The following is a 22,559-nucleotide window of genomic DNA, read 5'->3' as shown; positions in this document are numbered from 1 at the left end:
ACCTGCTTCTAAAAGACGTGAAGTTTGGTGGCCCAATCTTCGGCTCGTCATGTGTGGGCAAGATTTTTCCAGGGCGTTCTTAAGACAAAGATCGGCGATTGCCCTTTTTATTAGTTTTGAATGGGGTGATTTGAACGGTAGGAGGTGTTTGTTTGCTCGTGGTTCATAGCTCCAGCACACGTGGCTTTCTTTAAAAACAAACCTGACATTACGAAAACGTATGTTGTCTTCACTGGGAAGTTCTTGACTGATTTGCAATGGTAACAGGCATTTCTCAGCGAGAGCAAGAACGTTTGTGGATTCTCAGCTAAAATCTGTGGGGTCACACTCTAAAACAAATAATAAATCGTATACGAATCGCAACCCTTTAACCACCTTAGTGGGTCGAAGTTCAGCGTCTAGCGACTTGTCAAGCTGTGATAAAAATAAATTGTTCAGGACTGGTGCTATGCAGGAACCTATACAGATGCCTTTTTTCTGTAGGAAGTATCTGTCCTCCCATTTGGTGAAGGTGGATTTGAGATAAAAGTGGAGAAGTTCTAGAAACTGGCAATTTGAAATACCGGACTCATTATGAAAACCAACCCCTCTAAATTCGTCAATAGCGCGGTCCACGCACCTTAACAAACCTTTACGTGATAAACGGTAGTATAGGTCAGTAATATCAATAGAAAAAGGTTTAAAATTTTTCGCTGGGTGTGAGTTAATGAACCATAACACCTCGTCAGACTTCTTAATAAGCAACCGGTCGTCAACTGGCAAAAGTACCAGTTTTTTCTGCAAGAACAAGGCTGTTTCCTTCAGCCATGTGTCGTGCTCAGACACAATTACCCTAAGCGAGGCGTCTAATTTGTGGGTTTTAAGTGTGAAAAAACTTCACGATGGATCTTGCAACTCTTATTTATGCTTTTTTTTGCTGTGCAAGGTTCAGCCGCGAACGTGTTTTCTTAGCTTCGCTTTTTTGTTTCTGCATGGAAATTCCTTCGTGACTGCTAAAAGACTTTTCGATAGCTTGTCTGGCTTTTAGGGGCGAAGCTCCTTAGGGTGTGGGTCTGTCCCTCCTGTGTAGTATGTAGTAGTAGTAGCAGTAGTAGTAGTCGTCGTCGTCGTAGTAGGTAGCCACGTCTAGTTTTGTGAAAAAAAAATCCGAAAGTTGTGTCCGTAGCGCGGAATCGAACCAGGGACCCCTCGCTTCCGAACGCGCGGCGCTAGCCACTACGCCACGAAGCGCACATGGACACACGCACCACGATGACAATAAATACCCAACATTAACGAAAGACTGCGCGTTTCTAACGCGATTGTGCTAGCGCGTTACGGCCCGTGTAAGAAGCTGGTGTAAGACGCTGTGGCTTCTCCGCCTTACCCCCGTATTCATAAACGCTCCTCGACTTGAACTTGACTTGCCACCGCCTTGGGCAGCGCGTTCGAAACGCGTTGAAGGCGGTGGCAAGTCAAGTTCGAGTCGAGGAGCGTTTATGAATACGGGGGTTATACTCTCTCAGCAGTCATGTGATGGCGTCGGCAAACGCGGTGCACGTTCCGGCATGTGTAAACGGCTGCATAAGACGCTGTGGCCTCTCCCCCTTACTAGAGAGTACTGCACGTTTCTAACGCGTTTGTGCTAGCGTCCCCTTAAGCGGGAGTAATGCAATTATAATGAAGGGCGCTGTTATAAAATAGGAATGACGTCACATATGGCGCGTGTCATTGGTGGAAGTCAATCGTTCGATTTAGTGCGGCGACGTACGCTAGGGGAGCGTTGTAATAAAACCCGCTCGCTGTTGGCGCGCTTTCACTTTCGCTCGGAGTCACCGGATGGAGGCAGACAAGACTGCGGAGCGCCGAGCGCCCAAGGCGGCGGCAGCGCGCGCGCTCGCAGACAGAATCCCGAGGTGCGAGCCCGTGATGCAGAAGCGCGTCGTTTACAATTTACACCCACTGAATATTCAATGTGGTTCTCAACATACTCAAAGATAAGAGATGCTATGCTCCCCGTTCAAGCCGTACGTTGTGGTAGACTTCTTCAAGCGGATCGAATTCCCGCCGGCAGCCACGCCTCCGTCGGTCGGTCGGTTAAAGTTGATTTTGTATATATACACACAGTGTTTCTCACGTCTTTACATGATGATCGACTGGGCGAATTACACGGAAGATTCACGGTTTACCAATGATTCCCTCCGGAGCTTCGCCCAATCATCAACATTCACCCCGTGGATATGCTGTGATTTTTTTTCACTGAAGGTGCCGGAGGTTAAAACAGCGAATCCCCCCACTTTATCGGCCTGCAGAACACATAGTTCGACTCGTCATGTGTGGGCATGATTTTTTCCAGGCGCGTTTTACACCACGCGTTTTAAACCACGCGTTTTACACCACGCGTTTTACACCACGCGTTTTACTGGAAGCGAAGGGTACGAGCAGATACTGCGATAGGATTTAGGCCCAAAATGATGACCCGCGTCGGCCGTGTCTACCTTCGCTCCGATCTGTCTGTCGGCATTCCAAGTGGTTGCGTACCTAGTTTTCTGTCCTTCCGCTCTGGCGTCGTGGCGATGCCGTCGAAACGTCACGCGTGTCTGGTTTCCTCCGGTTCCTCGGGGCGGCGGTCCCGACGTCCACGCGAATGTATTTAAAAACCAGAAACACAAGTTGCCGTTCTCTATATTGAATTTCACATCTCTTCCGTCATCGTAATGGGGAGGCCACGTATAGTCCGAACTACCGAGGGTCAACGCGCGTGCGAAGAGCCACGTCCCACACGCGCTTGGCGTTTTGTGCACAATCTTCATCGGTGCTGTTTACCGCCCGCCGGCGATGATTGCATTACCGTATCTTTTCCTGCCGTCGCTGTTCGCAGGCGCGTTGCTTCTCCGGAGTCCGGACTATAAGCGAATATGATGTAATTAAAATAAAAATAACAGAGGTGATACGAGAATGTCTGCGCACGCTTATGGTCACGATGACCACGGATCAAGACAGTGAATGTGCTCTTACTTTGTTCAAAATTCTTTGTCACCTCTGTGTCATGCGTTATACGGCTTCGCTGGTCATCCACCTTCACAGAGTGGAATGGGTCATTATTTTTTCTTCCCATTTTTTTCTCGCTGTATGTGTAAATATCCATGGTCATATTTGTTTCCTTTTTATTGTGATAGCAATTACATGGACACTTCTACCAGATTTCTGCCGTCGGCGTCGCGGTCGCCGTGAGGTTCCGTATAAAGTCCAAGGGCGATAAAATCGTCGCCGCGCGGCGTATGCGCGAGCGAAAGCGCGCGGGGGACGCGTGCTATCACGGAGATCGAACGCACGGCGGAAAGCAAACGCGACCGTCGCGCGAAAGGCCGTGGAGGTATGGGAGGGAGGGACGGAGGGAGGTAGGGAAGCGGGGCGACGCTGTGCTCCGGCACCAAAGGCGTATCTTGCAACCGGGCGTAAGGGGAACTTGCCACTCAATCTCCCACGCGAAAGCAAGAAAGCGGGAAGGCAGCGCGGGAGGTAGGGGGTAGCGCATCGTCTACTCTGCCAACAACTGCACTCGTACTTTGCCCGCGACTGTGGTGGTCGCCCGCACCTTCTGTTATCTCCACACGGCTCTGACCTTTGTATGCGCTGTGCATTCGCCGCTCAGTTTCTGTTGAAGCGATAGACCGCACGAACCTTCGCCCCCTGCGGCAGCTGCGCTTGCTGCCAGCGTTTTGACAGTCGTCTGCACTCATTCAGTATGATCTATTCATGTTTGCTTGTGCGCGCTGACACCACACTTGTTAATTCCATTAGCAAGCGAATGTGTCCAAGTTTATGCAGCCAATAAAACTACTATCCCTACTCCGAATAGCTCTCTACTACTTTGCTATTGCAATTGATGCTTCGCCTTTCGGGCGAAGCTGCGACATTTTTTTTCATTGAATTTGCCGTCTCTGTTTCCCCTACTTTCTTTTTTGATCACTCCGCGTTCTCGATTTACACGTTGAAACGCCGTGCTCTCGGTTTCCAACTTTCATGACCGCTTCCTCCCTTCAGTGTCCACGCGTTTTCTGCAAAGACCTTTGTGCACTTTAACCAGCCATTTCTTGTGATCCTTGTTCTTGAGTATTCCTTGAATACTAATTTTGCTCTGCGCTACTCTGACTAGAAAAGAATCACAATCCGCCTTTTTCACGGCCCTACGGCGCATGCGCCCTGCCCTGGCGGATTAGTCGCGAAACGTTTTGGAAGGGTCGCGCGCGCGGCCGTGCGGCCCCATCTCAGGGAAACGTCCCCCGAAAAAAAAAAAGCGCTCGGACGCGTGCTACTGACAACTCTTGCCGTGTACCCCGTTGAAACTCCACTGGTAGCTCGACGCCAGTGCAGTACTGAAAGTGTGCGTATAGCGTAAGACTGGCTTTGGTAGTGCGACGGGCTTTCTTGTCGACGGCACCGATAAAATCACCGTGCCTATACCATCGTTCGACCGAAATCCGCGCGATAGGTCGTCGAACCGATAACGCGATAGCCGCAACGCCTGCGTTGGTATATATGAATAATCGCGCTAAAAGTGAGTCAAAACATGCCTACGAAGTTGAAAGGGTGAAATGCGCAAGGCTTCGACCAGGCCTCTCAATCCGTACACATGACGTTTGAGCCAATGTTGATTTCAGCGAAGCTTAGGCCTGGCTCCGTCGAGTTTGTGCACCCGCTACCGGCGGACCTGTACTGAAAAGTAAGCAAGTTAGGATGAAGGAAACTGCTTTTATAGTTAAGTTCTGGCCTTAGTGATTTGAAATAAACTACTCTTCGCTTCGCACGGCGCGTACACAATAATCTGCAAGCGGCGACACAGCGCTGTGCCCAACGGCTGTGCCAACATCTGTATAGGTCACCGTTCCCGTAGGCTGCCGCTCGTATTCGCTAGATGGGTCGGTTTGTACGTGTTGGTATGCTCACGCATTTCTTAATTCCTGAGATGTACTGTTTATCTCTGCGTCAAACGCGAAACAAGAGACGGTACATTCGGTACAGCGCCAGCATAAACAGCCGCCTCGATCGGTCAGTTATATACCAACGGTGTCAGCGATGGCATCCGAGTTTTTGCGGGAGAACAATACGGCCTTTAAATGAGCGCTTATGTGAGCACATTTTTCTCTAATAATGCTTTATGACACGCGCAAACTAAGTATGATGAAGTTAAAGAAAAGCGAGAATCAGTAATAAATTAACAGCCCGATATTTGTAACTGGATTACAGTCGCCGTTGAGTAGCTCAGGCGCTCATACTGACTCGTCTCATGGTGGAATAACGCGGCTCATATGAGCAGGTATGTGTGTTTTATTCTACGTTTTGACATTTTTTTTTCATATCAGCGATGCACCTTTTCTCAATTTTTCACGCTAACGACGATCTGTGGCTGTAGATGTCGATGTAAACAAGCGCACCGCTCTGCTAAATCCGACGCGGAAGGCTGCGGGCTCGAAAACTTCTTATTTATGCGAAATGTCTAAAGAATGTGCAAAAAGAATTTAAAGAAAAGCGTGGTGCAAGCGTAGGAATAAGCGACAACAAACTCCAAAGCAGCCGCGACGGCAGAGGGTACTCAGCGTACCTTTATAGGCCACACTATAAACAAAACAGCGCTATCACGCCTGCTCACCCTATATATATAGTTGGTGAGTGCTACATGGCTTCCAGGAACGACATGCTGCCCCGCAGAAGCCATTAATAATTATTCGCGATCAGGGGCGTAGCCAGAAATTTTTTTCGGGGGGGGTTCATCGGCCCGACCGGGGGGGGGGGGGGCAAGCGTCTGCTTTCCACTACGTGACGTGATCGATAATAAGTATCGGTAGTTTAAGCATACTCTATGCATGTATATCAAAGACATGGGACCCCCCTCGCGTGTGTGTGTGGCACTGTGTGCTTGTGAAGAAATTAAGTAAAAAGTAATGTAAGCTCACTAAAATACAGTAAGTACGACAGGTACAGCAAGGCGTTTGGAGCAACCGTCTCTCATCGCGCCACTGAATGGACCAGTCTTCGAAAACGCATTATTGAGACGACCCGCCCGATCGGAGAAGACATCATTAATTGTTAATCTCTGTTAAGCGTAGATGGCGTCGTCCTCGTCGGGGCGAAGTGCGTTTCACAGGTCAATGACGGCTATACATGTGAAAATGCACGTGTTACCAGGCTATACCTACTCCCATAGCAATAGCTTGTTCGCTGCGTCTTTGCGCTAGAAAACTTAATTGCGCGCAAAAACGAGTAATGCTTTTTTTTTTTTTACGAAGCTTTCGTCGCCTTGCATTTCCAGCGGCAAGTGCATGGGCCGCTGTGTCTTCCGCTGTGTGCGAGCATGCAGCCGTCATTTGCCTTTACGTCAACAGATTCAGAATTGTACAGAATATTTCACCGCACTGCATAGTTATGGCATGTGCACGCCTCTTAAGTAGTGCGTGCGAGTCATTTCTGCTTCACTTAGGCCGGTGCAAACAGGATGTGGCCTTGTACCTCACAGAATCTCGACTGATTGGTGTACTAGTGATGCAGGAATGAACTCCGGTCTTGTTCAGTGCATAGTGCACATAATCAATTTCTCAGGACGCGTGAACTCCGACGAGAACTGTCAGCGCCTGCAACAAGAGTTTACTTACGCTGTACTGCGCACAGCAGTAATTCATGCTTGTCGGCTGTCGGTTTCGTGCACTCTATTGCGAGTCGGTGGAATTTCACTGCTGTCATCAACCCCTTCGTGTATACATTGCTGGTTTGGGATTCCACAACACAACAGCAACTACCAGCCTTTCGTAATTGCTGGTTTGGGATTCAGCAACACAACAGTAACTACCAGCCTTCCGTAGGGGCGCAATCGCAAACGAGAGACGTTTTGCGCTGCAGACTATGGCTACATTCACATTTGGGAAGCGGCAAGCGGGTGGAGAGGCCAAAGCGGCCGGAAAATCTATTCCGCGCATGTCCAAGTTCACATTTGTTTTGCTACCACCGCGGCCGCGCTGCCGCTTTCGTCCACATCCATCTAGTCTGCGTACGTTTGTCGGCGTGGTGGCGTTCATTATCGCATTATTTCGAGCGGTATGTTCATTCACTGACCCACCCGTCATCAAAAGTGATCATCTTGCGCAATTTCGCGTGTCATCTGCGACCTTCGGTAAGTTCCTCGATGGCGTTCTGTAATTCTCCTCACACGGGCGCGGTAGCGCTGTGTCACAGGTTGCTGCCTATAGGCGTGATTATATTTCTTTAATAGCTTTTATTTACAAGTTGTAATAACATTTCATCATTTCGTATTATTTTCGGCGCCTCCAGGACACGAAAGCGGCAACGGGAACACCAAAGCTAAAACCCGGGCTGGCCCTTGTGTTGAGGCTCGCCGAAGCCTGCGCGTCCTACGTGAGACCTACGCTCCTAATCTATCGTCGCGACGAGAAAAGCACCCTGCGACTGCTGCAACATATCGTGCACGTGCGAGGAGAATTATGGAGTGCCAACGAGGAATCTGCCTAACTATTGTCTTCCATGGAAGTGGAAGAAGAAATGGCTTTTATACTTCTACCTACTTGTTTTCTAGAAATCGACAATGAATAAACGGAAGATAAGAAAACCTCGGAAACGGCAGTGGTGGGTTCGCCTGGCTTTGCAAAAGTGTAAGAAGTTGGGTCACGCCCAGGCTTCGTTGCCGCACCTCCTGTCGCGCGACGTTGAATACTATCGCGAGTATTGCTGACAGTACGTTTGAGTGCCACTCTTGTCGTAGAGGAAGGGGTGGTTCTTGATCGCGTCGATCAGCATTACAGCCTACACTTTTGGTGCCATGTTCAATGTTACGACAGGAAGTTTACATGCTAGTGTAGCTTCCGGTCGAGCAGAACGACTTTCCGCCGCGTTTCCGCTTCGCCATGGCGAAAAAATCGGTCCGAGACCAATTTGGCTCGCCGCCTGTTTTTCTGCCTGTTTTGCCGCCTAGGCGGGCGGATTTTTGCAAGATTTTGCCGCTTCCGACAGCTTCGAGACCAAGTTCCTACGCGAACGCGGCCTAACCGGCACCTGAAGGGAAGCGGCGGAAATGTATACCGGAAATTTCGACCACCTGGGGACTTTAACGTGCACCTGTAAACGGGCCTCGAGCATTTTCGCCTTCATCTAAAATGCGGCTGCCGCATTTGTTGCTTCATTTCTTGCGCATTTGTTGCGCATTTGTTGTTTCAGAATGCGGACGCCACATTCGCGCCCAAAACCTCACAGAGTGTCAAGGCCTTGACAAACACCCGTGACAGTTTTTTTCCATATGCAGACATGATTCGCTGTAAATTACCAACCCAAACGGAAGCGCCCAGGAATGAAAGTGTGAAAGTAGCACCGGTTTCTTGAAATATGTCAGCGCGAAGCGACGAGAAAAAAGGGTGGGTTAGTGGGGGGGGGGGTGCAAAAAATTTCGGGGGGGGGGTTGAACCCCCCCAACCCCCCCCCCCCCCCCCCTTGGCTACGCCACTGTTCGCGATCCACGAAATGCACAACCGATGCGCACTCAACAAGGGCGCAGGTTCACAAATCAACCGGCGAAAGCCCCGGCACCCTACCAAAACGTTTCCGGTGGCGTGCGGCAGAGGGCAGCACGGGAAAATGAAAAAGGCGGATTCATGTTACCCTGTACTGCCTCATCTGTGTATTTGCCCTGGGCCCGCCATGCCAATCGGCCCAATATTCAGCTAACTTGCAATCCTGACAAGATATGTGGTTTTAACCACAGAATGCGCATTCGTGCGCATTCGCGCTGGTACTATTCCTGTTTGCGATTTCCTCGCACCACCACTTCGAATTGTAACCGCGAAGTGTTCCGTGCTTCAATATTGTTGTATTCTGCTTCCCCTTTATCCTGATATTATCTTGGTGGATGCTTGAGTAGGTTTTTGCTGTGTTTATGTATGAACTCAGGTACTTATATTGCTTGAAAATAGGTAAGCCTTCGTGTTAAATCGATACCACTTCACTAGTCCTCTATTCATTACAGATCATAGTTCACAATTTTTTGTGCTAAAATTAAGGGCTAGATATGTCGCTTCAATTCCACACGCATTCGCGAGTATCTGTAAATGCTCAGCGATGTCACCAGGTTGTCAGATGTTGTGTCCATACACCCGCCCAGGGGCGCTCAGATCCACCCTTTGCTCAATACAGATGCAACAAAATGCAAAACCTAATTTTCATTTTTCCAGTCGTCGTTTTACGTCAACTACATGACGCGTTGACAACAATGGAAAGAGAGAACATCCTTGCTTCAGTCGGTGCCGTAGTTTCACTTTTTCAGTGCATTTAAAGCCTTCCTATGCAATTTGTACTCTGTCTTCACCGTATCTCCCTGAGCAGCTCCACAATATTGTCATCTAAGCCTAAAGGGCGTGAAGAGCGAACACAAGGTGGAAACAGAGGCCTTAATATCCACAACAATCTTTATTTCTTTTAATTACTCAAATTGATGTACCTTCAGCACACGACGTCGAAGATCACGTGAACCGCCCTACCATCGAAAAACATAAAGGAACGTGACTGAGAACCAGAATGATCTTGGAGAGAAACAGCAATTCTTTGTCATTCACGGAAAACGTCAGTTTGCCCTGCTTTAATTATTTGGCAAGTGAATTCGCACCTATTTCTGGCCGTGATAAGTGCTTTCTCTAAAATGGGTAGGCATGCACCCTAATCAGGTACTCGGCAGTGTAGCGCAAAAAAAAACAATCGGTTGGCGTTTTCTTAACCTTGTCGCTACCTTCCCTAAGCCGTTCATATTTGCAACGACCTGTTTGTCCCATGTTATAGCGGTCACAATACAAAAGGATGCGGTAGATTGTTCGTTGAGTGCAAATTTGTTATTACGTCTAATTGTTTTCTTACCAAGCATTCCTTTAGAACCTTACATAGACATTGCGAACGCAGCAACGTTGCTATTCGTTGACTCTTTTCCAGGTTACTACAGTAGCGACAGTTCCGGTGCGGCTGCACTATTACCTGGCCGACATGATGCGGACAGGGACGAAGCTGCCCTCCGTAAAGAAAATCAACATGGGTGGCACTGTCTTGACCCAAACATTTGCCAACAAGGTACTGGAAGTCTTTGATGGCGTCCGCTCCCTTCGGAACCATTATGCTACATCTGAATCCTGCGGTCTTCTGTGTTCTCCTCCTAGTGGCGAAATATCTTCGGGAAACGTTGGCTTTCCGGCACCAATGGTTGAGCTAAAGGTAAGAACCACGCCGCATTCGCCGTGTCTTAATAATTTCAGTTTGTTGCTTGAAGAGAGGATTTTATGTTCAAATTTTTTTCCTACCCAACAGAAAGAAAGCTCTTTTCTAAAATATATGTTGAAAAAGAATACTGGGGTTTTACGGGCCAAACTACGATCTCTGTCGCAGTGGGGGAACTACGGATTAGGAACCCCCTGGGGTTCTTTAACCTGCACCCAGTGCACGGTACACAGGCGTTCTAGCATTTCGCCCAGAATGGATTGCGCCCGGCACAGCCGGGATTTGATCCCGTGCCTCTGAGCTTAGCAGTGTAAGGCGGAATACTCTAAGAAACCACGGCGGGTAGACATATGTGTGTTTCTCTTAACCGTTTACCGGAGGTAAAATATCCACGGATGTGTTAAGGCCAGTGTTCACGCATATCTTATTTCTTGGAAGCATACAGGCTGTTCCAACTATCATGCAACAAGACTTAACATATGCAAATGCCACGTAGCTGGACAGAATCAAGGTAATGTTGTATGCCGTCGCTTGCAGATATCCATATCTTTTTTTGCGTTCCGCCTAATTCCATATTTAGTACTAATTAGGTAGTCAACCTCTCAAATATAATTAAATGAAGAGTGTCAATGAGAAAATTGTACAGCAACATGAAAAACTCACGATAAAGCTTTCTGTTGCACCATACGTGCTACATAAAAATATTTTTCCGAGCGTGAAACAAGCCCTCGAATACAGGCAACGTGCCCCGGGCGGCCAATCACGCGGCAGTTTTTCGTGTATTCGCGGGCTTCTTTCACGCTCGGGAAAACACTTTTATGTATCTTGTAATCAACAGAAACCTCTATCTTGAGTTTTTCATGATGCTCTACAATTTTCTCATTGACACTTTTCACCTAATTATATTTGAGAAGTTCATTATTAATTAGGACTAATTATGTAATTAGGGGGAATTCCACAATAATCTGAGTATCCCCAAGCGACGGCAAGCAACATTACCTTGGTTGTGTCCAGCTACGTGGCATTTGCATGTTTTTAAAGTTTGTAGCATGATAGTTGGGACACCTTGTACAATCACCAAAGAGAAAGGCCAGCGATTGCTTGCTAAAAGCAACACGACGCCCGCTCGCATCAAAAGGAGGGGAAAAACGCAAAGAGTAGAGCAATGCACAGCACAACACGTCAGATCATACGCAGATTACAAGCAATACAAAAAAGTCTTGTCACTGCGAAGAATTGTAGTGCAGCTTTGTGCACCTCGTATCTATTTAAAGCTCGATCTTCACAAATGAAGAAGTCAGTGAGCGACGTTCGTGAAAGGCAAAGATGCTGAACCAGCCTCAGCACCACGTCTCAAAGAGTGCTGAAAGTTGAGCAATATAAACGCAACTGGCTCAGTGCTTCACTGCTATTAAAGCCGGACACAAAATGATCGGCACAAATCTGTTCCACTGCGTGCAATCCGCAACGTAAAGGTACTCGAACTTGGTATATGGGGCTTTGCGTAGTTGTGTAAAGCACAGCTAGATATTGTGCAGGATAGAATCACTTGGCGACATTATTAGGTTGGCATGAACGTCATAGGAAGGGGTGGGCAGGCAGCAGGTTCTCGGTGAAATCGCACAGGTTTTAATTTATTTATTTATTTATTTATTTATTTATTTATTTATTTATTTATTTATTTATTTATTTATTTATTTATTTATTTATTACATACTGCAGTCTGAAGACAAAGCAGGAGGGGCAAAAAAGGGAACATAGTGAAAGAAATCGTGAGTTAAAGCCAGGTTTTGTGCTGGACTCACAGCAGCATCGAGTGCCTTGTTTCGTGTTCCACCATTGCGTGATTGTATCTGTAGAAAAATGTGTGCTGTTCCCTTTGATGTGATTGCATGGGCACTCTGAATACTTCAAATAATTGATGAATGTTAGTGAACAACTTACTGAATGCAACGCACTTCGATGGCGTGCAGGAATTAGGCGACAATTGTTCTGCACACAGATTTTGATTGGCAAGAGCATTCAAGCAGGCACTTCTCATCTGTTGTCGCGTAAACGTCGACCTATAATAAAAAAAGTTGTTACAATCAATAACTTTTACTTAAACCATAACATTCATCATTTGTTGCAAGAAACCCATTGTTTCACTATTTCCTCTTACTTCGTTTACATTCATTTCACACCCTTACGCCTGTATTTAACTCCGTTCATTGAGAATCCACTTTAACCATATTTGTTATATCTTCAGGATCGTGGAAAGCATTAAGCTTCATAACAAATTAAGAACATTCAATCCATTGATGAGATTTTTTCAAGTTTATACAATATAGGCTCTATGCCTGAACTCTCTACAGAAACGTCAGGTGTGAAAACATAAACTTTATTACAGGGTGTCGGAACGAAATGTTCTTCGTACTCGTTTTAGTTTCGTTACAATGAAAAAATTCCGGTCGGATTCGGCTCCGGAACGAAAAAAAATGATCCGTAATGGTTCGTAACGGTTTTGGTTCGCATATAAAATATTCGAAGCAAAGTAACGTGAATTCTCAATTCTGAGATCATGTTCAGTGCCTTGACTGAAGGCACTGAGTATGATCTAGGAAGCAGCACGTCGCCGAGTGTACTCGCCATAATTTGAGGCCGCGGTTCCGATAAGACTAATTTCGACGAACACAAACGAAACATAAAACATCGGTAACAAAGCGTTGTACCCGTAGAAAACGAAACGATAAGCTCTTAGCGCGCAAGCCCTGGGTTTTGCTACGATGCCGATCTGCTAGTGCGAGGACGGCAGGCTTATATTAGTGGAGCGCTCGACCGGCTATTCATCGCACTATGCCTGCCTGAGATACGCGCATATGCGGACCCCTGAGATACGTGCTAGCCCTGGCGTTGCCTGACATCAGTTGGTGCGGATTGCTCACTTTGCCCTTGAACCGAAAACTGATAAAAAATATTTCAGCTTCAATCCGAAACAAAATAATAACGTTTCGGTTATGTTTTCGTTCCGGTGAAAAATATCGTTTTGTTTCGTTTTTCGTTTTTGTTTTCGTTTCGTTCCGACACACTATTTGATATACTGATAGGCTCCATGCGTGAACACTCTACAGAAACGTGTGGTATTTGAAGGTAAGCTATTTAATATACGGTATATTCGTAAAAATGCTACCCAGCTGCTTGAAAAATTTACCTGATGTAAAACATTGCTAAAATCTATAAAAGAAGTCAACCAGCTACATGATGACACTCCGACAGAGAGAAAACAACAGCCCGCTTCAACTTGTTTTACCAAGCGCTTTACACATATGATTCACATTTACAGCGCAGGTCTAATCTGAATTGTTCCCAAATGTATGCGACACTTCTTAAATATTATTTTCTTCAGTACTTTTGCTTTAGACGTACTATATTGGGGTGCACCATGGCCTCTTCCGTGCGTAAAGGCTATATTTATTATAATTGTTTACAATTCGCTCGCTACAGCAACAATAATTTTTTTCAACACTTTACGAAAGCAAACGGAATTCGGAAAATGTGATGTGCCAGCCCCAACATTGTGTTTTCTGATCATGTACGTAAATACATCGTTATAATGACCAGCTGGACCCTCCTAGGAATAGCTTTCTGCATTTGTATCTTCTGTCATAATGTGCCAAGATAGCAATCTCACGGTGCAATGCACGCTTGCAAATCCAGTGTACTACACACAATATTTTATATACTCTGTCTTGCTTGCTGCTCCGCAGTTCATCGACATGGATACGGGCGAGAAAGTGGGACCGAGGCAATACGGCGAGCTGTACTTTCGCATTCCGAGCGTCATGAAGGGGTACTACAAAAATCCCGCGCTCGTCAAGGAGTTTATGGATGAGGACGGATGGTGCAAATCAGGTGCGTCAAACTTGGCAGTCTTCCCGGCTTTGGTTCGAGGAACTTCTGCTTGCTGAAATTTAAGTACAATATTCTGCTCCCTACAATACTCAATTTCTTATTTCTTATTTTGTGGAAAGCACAAAAAGTCTTGTTGCGCAGCGTTATAGGCTTCGAAACCCGTATTTGTGTCTACCTTGTTTTACGTGCATGAAAGCGCACCGCTTATCATATCGTATATAACCGGCATGGGCTGATTGTGAGAAATGTGTTGCACCCGGACATTTCCGCGCGATAAATGCTGCTGAGTGGATACATTATAACGAATTGCAGCCAACATGTCAGAAAATACGCCATATTTTCTAATGCACAATAACACACATTACCACGAAAATGAAGGCCTCTCTTGCGTAAAAGCGGAAAGTTGAGCTCGCGAGGCAACGCCACCAGACGCTTCGTTTCGAGCTTCGTTAGATTTCTCATTTCCTGCCGATACATGGCGCCAAGGTATCCCCACGCTCTCAACGACGAAAGTGTCTTACAAGCATCTTTTATAAGCATATACTGGCGTTCCGAACCTTCCGGGAAAGTTTTTTCTGCACATTAAGCACATTATTCTACCCATTGTGTAATTACACATTTTGACAAAAATTATCCGCGAGCAGACACATGTAACAAAGCGAGGCACAATATTATAATCTGTCTCAGGCACCATGCAGATTCAATATCCGCGTGCAAAAAAAAAGAAAAATGAACATTTTCCTGGAATCCTGCTCTTATGTGGAAACCGGTGTGATGCCAAGCTCTTGGTATATTTCCGCATATTTCAAACCAAACGTTATGCAAACTAACGGCTGATAACGGGAATGCTGGACAAATTGACTTAAATTCAATGCTAACTTGCGCAAATGTATGGCTTCTTTCGGGGCTCTATCTATTTCACACTGAATCTGCGGTTTGTATAAAATTGTTAACTCCGCTTCTTCCTCCACTCACCTTCACTTCTGTGTAGGCCAGTGCTCCAGGCCCAATGCATGCACTCATGTATTTTCACTTGGCCGACTGCTTCAGCATTTATTCGGTGACTTCCTTTCCTATTGTCCATTTATGAATGCTGCTCGCTCATTGCACACGCTCGTCAAAGTTTGCTCACTTTACTTCTTTGTAAACACTTCTTCACTATTCTGTTGGTCAAGGCTTCTCGCTCGACTCATCACTCGGATATTTCTTCTGCTGAATCTTCACTTCCCCTAATTGGATGCTCCTCACTCAATACATGTACTTCAATTTTATGTGGCCGACTACTTCGATATTGTGTAGCCGACTACTTCTCGATTTTTCTTTAGCTCAATGCTGCTCGCCCAGCTGTTCAAGCACATTCGCCTGCTTCTCCTTCCGACTTCTTCACTCTCTGAAGATAACCGCTCCTCGCACAATGCGTGTGCGTCATCAAAAATATGTAGCCGACTATGTCATTTCTCTGCAGCTCAAAGCTCCTCCCTGAATGCATTCTATTATCTCATTAGGTTAATTTCACGTCTTGTTCACACTGGTCTGCGTCTGCCGCTAATTTTGTCCACGCTTTTCCATGGCCGACATATTCAATTTTTGTTGCCCATACTTCACTCTCTGCCTCTTGATCTACGTTCCATCCGAACACATACAAAACTATTTGTGGGCCATTGGCAATTATAAAGCGTGCCCATTTATAAATACCATTAGTACAAGCTAATTTACACACCCGTGCACAAAATAGTTATCTAATCAGCAAGATATAGCCTGCAAATAGGACGGAAGGGAGAAAGAAAGCTTTGCTGAAAAGAAAGCGAGTTATTTGAGCATGTGCTCGTTGTTGAGGATAGGCGAAGCAGTTAACATACAATACTAAAGTGCTTTGCCAAATTAGGATTCCTGACTCCACTGCATGAAGGAAAATGTTCAAATGTCACCTATATTGATTTAGACCTCTGAACACAAAAGAGTCAGTAGGGTTCATTCAGCAGACCATTTTCTTTGTCCAGTATAGTTGCCCAAGCGCAATTATTCCTGTAACAAAAAAAAACACAGAACTTCTTTTTGTTAACGCGCCTGCAGGGGACATCATGTACTATGATGAAGATGGTCGCGTGTACTTTGTCGACCGGGTGAAGGACATGATCAAGTGCCTAGATCAGCAAGTGTCGTCTATGGAGCTGGAATGCCTGCTGCAGAGCCACCCCAGTGTGGCCGACGCCGCCGTAGTTGGAGTTGCGAAGACAGAGTACGGCGATGCCCCGACTGCCTTCGTGGTTCTTCGAGACCCGACAGCTGCCTCCCCCGAAGTGGCAGCGAAACTAAAGGAACACGTTGCATGTAAGCCCCGTCAACCATGTTTGACAAATTTGACTTTTTATACAGTTTAGGAACACTACAGAAAGAATAAATTCAGTTCAAGGTGAAGTATTATACTAGCCGGTGTAACTTCCACACTCTGTCATAACCAGGCATTAAAATTTAGTCACCTTATATCACTAAGTCAATTTTTTTCTGAATGACTTTATACAAATGTTGAAACATCTTACACGATGACGGTCTGTACTTGCGGCATGCTCACTCAGCAGGAATTCAGACACAAACATAACTTTCCAAGAGTTTTGCCTAAATTTTGCACTTAAATGTATTCATGTTCAGTGGAATGTTGGTGCCACCAAGTATAAAGAAAAAACAGAGCTATAAAGTTTAATACATACTGAACATGACATTCCGGCTACACACAGGTCCTGCTACTTCACACGGAGGTGAATATTATGTCATTGTTAGGGGGAGGCAGACATGGAAAGTGTGTGAACAGTACGCGATACCATGGCGCCTTCTTCTTTGACAGAATACCATGTGTCGTCTTTGTAGGTGTACAATAGCATACCTCACTTCCAGTGGCAGAAGCACCGTCGCAGTACTTGCTTTGGTGCGACCGAGTGGTAATCCTACCGGAGGATAATACAATAAGAATATAAAAATGCGTTTAGTGAAATTATGCTGAATGCCGGATGTCTTTCGCGGAAGTCTGCAGTTGGATACGTCGACCCTATAGCTATGGTCTCGGAGTCTTGAGAACATATTTCAGAGACGACTGGCTTCAGTTCCCGAACTGTGGTATGCTGTGTAATGGAATTATTAATAAACCTAAGCAGCAAACTACATAACTTTTACAGGCGCAGGGGGAAAATTTCTGATCTCCATTGGTGCCGTGATGAGCATTCCAAAAAGTAACCTTTGCATTACTGTGTCTAAAAATCGCATTCATTGTGGCCACCGTTGCTGGAACATGTGGAATATTTTGTTCCAAGCCACGCCCGGCTTAAAACGTACCTTGCGGGCGGACAGCTAAAGCCGTTGAGAAATGAATGGAAGCTGGATAACGAACGAAAAGGGAGATTCCTTTCCTCATGTTACACTTACACTTCAGCAAGTCTGGGAATTACGAACAGAAAGTCTGGATGCGCCGATGACGCCGCGAAAACAGCTGAAAATTCTAACAAAAGTCCGCATATCTTCTCCTCTAAGGAGCGACTAGGGTGTCAATGGACTGACGTCATGCGCAAAAGCGCTTCCGCGTCACACGCACAGCGCCTGCAGTGCACAAAGTACATGGAAGCAGCCCGAACAACTCGGAAAATTTCCGCGACACGCAGAGCGCACAGAACCGTATTTGGAAGTCTATTACATACTTGAAGAAAAAAACTGCGCTAAAGAGACGAGGGCGAAAAGAAGACAGGTACAACAGACGGGCGCTCTCTGTTGTGCCTGTCTTCTTTTCGTCCTCGTCTCTTTTGCGCAGCTTTTTTTTTTTTGTCTTCAAGTAGGTTACATCCGCACGCCCACATCAAGCTCCTGCAGCTTCAGAAGTCGAGTACAGTATGCTGTACTAGAATAGTTTAAGTAACAAAACGTATACAAAAGCGTGAATGCGGCGGTCACGAGGTAGCGGTAATTCAGAGGAGAGGGTAGCCCCAACCGGTCAGCTATCGGAATAAGAGAGAGAGACGTTTACAGTATTGGTGAAAAAAAGAGCAGGGAAGAGATGCATATGACCGGATCCATTAGAGTCATAGGTACGAAGTAGATACAGAAGTGTTGAGGAAGAGAAAATGATTAAGGAGACGTATACAAAAATGCTAAAATGAAAAGCATGTACGAGTATACCAAACCTGATTCACTCAAGTAGGCTAAGTGACTATTTGTGCCCATCCCGTTTCAAAGGGGATGCCAGTAAGTCATCATCATCTGGAGGTGAACCTCCGAAAAGCAGGAGAGAAATGTCGCGTGCGGGCGCTTGTCGAGGAAAAGAGAGAGAGCGTCAGACAGGGGAGAGTAGCCCGCATCGTCGCGTGCCACTTCCATTGCATCTTAATCGGATACTGCAAACCATTCTCTAAACATTCGTGTGATAGAATGTAACCTTGACGGACTTTACCAGATTCTTGAGGACTAGCGCTAGCACGAAGCACAAAGAGCATTACTCATGTTGTGCTGGGTGTGTTGTTCGGTTTTTCGCGCTTCGTGTAAGAACTGGTATTCGAAAATCTGAAGTATGCTGTACCAACCAGGCCATGTTTGTACCTTATTAAAAGTCTTTAGCACCTTGATTACGACCATGTTGAACACAAAACTTCCGACAAGGCCTGCTGACAGCCATTTAAGGTTTTGGGGAATGATGGCCAGCGGCCACTGTTGTAACATTGCACGGAGAACAAACCCTAGCACTGATTGTTTTTTCTGCTTTAGGTTGCCACTTCTGCTACAACTGGCCAACGACAGCTTCAACGTTGACAGTGAAGGCTAACCTTGATTATTTGCAGTCTCGTGGTCAACTTGAACGGCTAAATTATCTTCAGTTCTTTTAATATGATAAGCTTGCTGTAGAAACGGGCACGAATATTTATTCAGTTGACAAACCACCCACTTGCGTGCATCATCTAAGTAAATTTAAAAGCAGATTATTAAATTAATACGTACAGCAGTGAAGAAAAAGTTTAATATTTTTCATTTGGGCCCTGCGAGCTAAACACTCAGAAGGTTGGTGCTGTGTTATGCCAGACTGCTAATCTAGGGCAATGGTCTCTTAAACACGCATGGCCATTGTACTTTATTCACACCGCATAGCCCACTCACCGTATACATAATTTTCGTATTCCAAGAATGCATCACTTGCAAACGGTAATATCAATCAGTACTGAAAATACGTGCACGCTGGTGAAATACGGGCGCGCCGAGTAAGAGGTATTGCATGCTAATACTGGTTTATTATATAACAATAGATGAAACGACGAGATAAAAGAAAGAATGCAGACCCCTCTACTCGCACAAAAACTCATGGTTGTCATGGTTGTACGATCGTCGTCATTTTGTCGTAGTCATTGCTTCGCCGTCATACACTCGTCGTCAGACCATCGTGGTCATTCCATCTTCGTTATTCCTTCGTCGTAATGCGTGTAATGTGCACGATCGAGCGGATGGTTTATGTAGAGCGAGGCGGTATCCATTTTCCAATCGGATTTGATTGTGTGCTTCTTCTTCTTCTTTCTGGGGTTTTACGTGCCAAAACCAGTTCTGATTATGAGGCACGCCGTAGTGGAGGCCTCCGGAATAATTTTGACCACCTGGGGCAGCATTTCGGCTCCATCGAAATGCTGCCGCCGCGGCCGGGATCCCGCGATCTCGTGCTCAGCAGCACAACGCCTTAGCTGACTGAGCCCCCCGGCGGGTTTGATTGTGTGCTGTATGCTTGTAAATGGGCGCGAAAACAGCATTCTTGGCAAACACCAACGAAGGGGAACCCCATTGAAAAATTAAAATGAAATAAATTATGGGGTTTTACTTGCCAAAACCACCATCTGATAATGAGGCACGCCGTAGTGGGGGAGTTCCGATAAATGAGGACCACCTGGGGTTGTTCAGCGTGCCCCTAAGTCTAAGTACACGGGTGTTTTCTGCATTTCGCCTCCAACGAAATGTGACCGCCGTGGCATGGATTAGATACCGCGACCTCGTGCTTAGCAGTTCAAACCATAACCACTATGCAACCACGGCGGGTCAATGAACCCCATTCCCACGTTTCCTTGGAATTCATATACATGTTATTTAATTTTTTAGAAGGTATACCTCTTTTTTGTACATATTGCGAGCCTGTGCGGCAACTTCAATTTTACTTGCGGTTGCGTGCTCACCGCTCCACTTCGCTGACTCATCCCTGCGTCGCGTCGCAAGCCAACAAGTTTCTACGCTCGAAAAACGGCTAATGGCGACTGCTACCGGCAAAATAAGAGGCGCGTCTTTTCTTCACCTCTGCCATTCATGTGCTCATGATTCAGAAAACATAGGTGATGCTCATACGGCAAAACAGGTGCGAGAAACAGGTGCTAGTAGAAATTTCTTCAGAGCAGCACTTCGAAAAGCGCACTCATAAAATTTAGCGCCACTGTAGGTGTAAGGCGGCGGGCGAACGCTTTTGCACTCGGATACGTGCTTTCGCAATCACGCCAGCGTGCGTTCACACCTTGAATTCCAGCACCTGTCTGTTACTTTTCGCCGCATCGCCCATTACAATCACCGATTTGTCGACTGCGGTGATCTGCGTCACTGTGTTTGTCATCGCAGGAATATTGAATTCAGAAGCACCGACTTCATTATGAGAAACATATTTATAATTGAGGTTTCACATCCAGAAATTCCATAGTGGATTGTGAGGGACGCCATAGTGTATGGCTCAGGATTAATTTTGACCACCTGGTGTTCTTCACCGTACAACCAAAGCAAGACACACAATCGCTTTGCACCCCTCCTCCATCGGAATGTGGCCGCCGCTGCCGGTAAGCGAACCCGTGACCTTGTGCTTACCAGCTCAACGCCACAGCCATGGGGCCATGGCAGCAGATGACGATAAGTGTCAATGGGGCACTGAGGTGGCAGAGTTGTGCAGATTCACGAAATAGCCGAAACAGCGGTGTGCGTGCATCTCCTGTTGCATGTAATTTCAAATAGAAGAGGAAAGCTCCGTGGCACGGAAATAGACATCCTTCAGAACTATTGTTCTAATTAGGCCATAGTAAATTATTCCGAGCCACATGTGAGTAATCAACTGCTTGTGGTGCATTTAACTCACTATTTTTTACTGACCAGGTTAAAGACAATGAAACTATACCCGTCACCAAGTTCAGAAAATGTCGACAAGAAAAGCAACACAACATGTGAGGGGGGCGTGAACTTTACGAGCGCGCCTTTTTGTCCACTTCAAGAACTGCATTGCATTGCAAGTGATAGCGTCCTCAACGCCCGACGCTATCGATGGGCGCTCTTAGGGTGGGCGCTGAAAAAAGGTATTTTTTATAATGATCAAATAAAATAGAGTTGCTCTTTTTTCACCATGCGTATATAAAATTGATTAGGAATTTTATTTTCAATGAATGAATCTAGCTGCGTATCCCTTTAATTAAAAAAACGCTTTTTTTTCTTTCCCAATGTTTGTTCCCTCCAAACATAGTTGCGCTTTAATCGCTGCTCCCATAACCACCCCTGCTGCTGTCGGTGACAATTCGTTCTAAACCGCTTTTCGCTCGAAGCTTCGCGACCATTTGGATCGACCTTGGTGGCGTCACACTACGGCCCTCGATTCTCCAGCAACTCGGCTCGTCGCGGACACCGCGCGGCCACCGCTCCTGCCGTTGGACGCTCGCTATGCCCTCTGTATGACGTCAGACCCCGCGCTCCGCAGCTGTGATAACCGGGAGTATAGATGGGGAGAGCTCGCGTCGCAGCAGCTATATTTGAGGCCATAGTGTAGATGGTGTCTAACTACAAGCGAAGCCTAAGCGCAGCCGGAGGTCTGTAGCTATCGCTCCTCGACTAGGTTTAAGCAGAGCTAAACCGCAGTCAATTTTTGACGTGTCCGTCTGTTCTTATTCACTTTTGCAGGCAAAACTGAAAAGTTTAAGCATCTCCACGGTGGACTTGTGTTTATGGACCGTTTGCCCCGGAACACCAACGGCAAGGTCATCAAGCGCCAACTGAAGCTCTTATATGATAAATCGAAGGTGTACTAAGGCCCCTGATTGTGATCACCTGATGGAGCAGAAAAAAATTAAAGAGGAAATGTAATTTGCAACCCATATGTTCTACACGTATTTATTATAAGACATTTGAAGCATGCGAGTAAACATGTACATGCATTTCCTCAAGCAGTGGTTCTTTGGCCTACAGGATCTCGTTTATGATTGCGGCTAGTGAGTAAAATCTGTTGCCCCCACAGATGAGAGGGCTCGAAAAAAATACCAGAGAATGAAAAAAAAAAGTTCACTTCTTCTGGTTCTTTCTTTGCTTAAAAATCGCAAAAAGAAACAAACAGTCAACATTCTTTTTTTTTAAATGAAGCACGTTTAGGCGAATCATGTGAAACTTGGGTTGATTGCAGTTTT

General features: G+C 46.1%; 1 protein-coding gene across 1 annotated transcript in view; it reads left to right on the top strand.

Annotated features, from left to right (window-relative positions):
- Nucleotides 1-22,219, top strand: part of LOC119459158 (probable 4-coumarate--CoA ligase 2) — a 52,656-nt gene extending 30,437 nt beyond the window's left edge. The window contains exons 7-10 of the mRNA XM_049671200.1: nt 9,961-10,236; nt 13,986-14,130; nt 16,204-16,461; nt 22,060-22,219. Of these exons, the coding sequence (XP_049527157.1) occupies nt 9,961-10,236; nt 13,986-14,130; nt 16,204-16,461; nt 22,060-22,187 (807 nt within the window). The 3' untranslated portion in view covers nt 22,188-22,219. The remainder of the gene's footprint in view (nt 1-9,960; nt 10,237-13,985; nt 14,131-16,203; nt 16,462-22,059) is intronic.
- Nucleotides 22,220-22,559: the final 340 nt, after the last annotated feature.

This window comes from Dermacentor silvarum, chromosome 7 (assembly GCF_013339745.2).
Source record: "Dermacentor silvarum isolate Dsil-2018 chromosome 7, BIME_Dsil_1.4, whole genome shotgun sequence".
Lineage (NCBI taxonomy): Eukaryota > Metazoa > Arthropoda > Arachnida > Ixodida > Ixodidae > Dermacentor > Dermacentor silvarum.
Note: the sequence above shows the minus strand (reverse complement) of the source record. Positions and strands in the feature narration are given on the sequence as shown.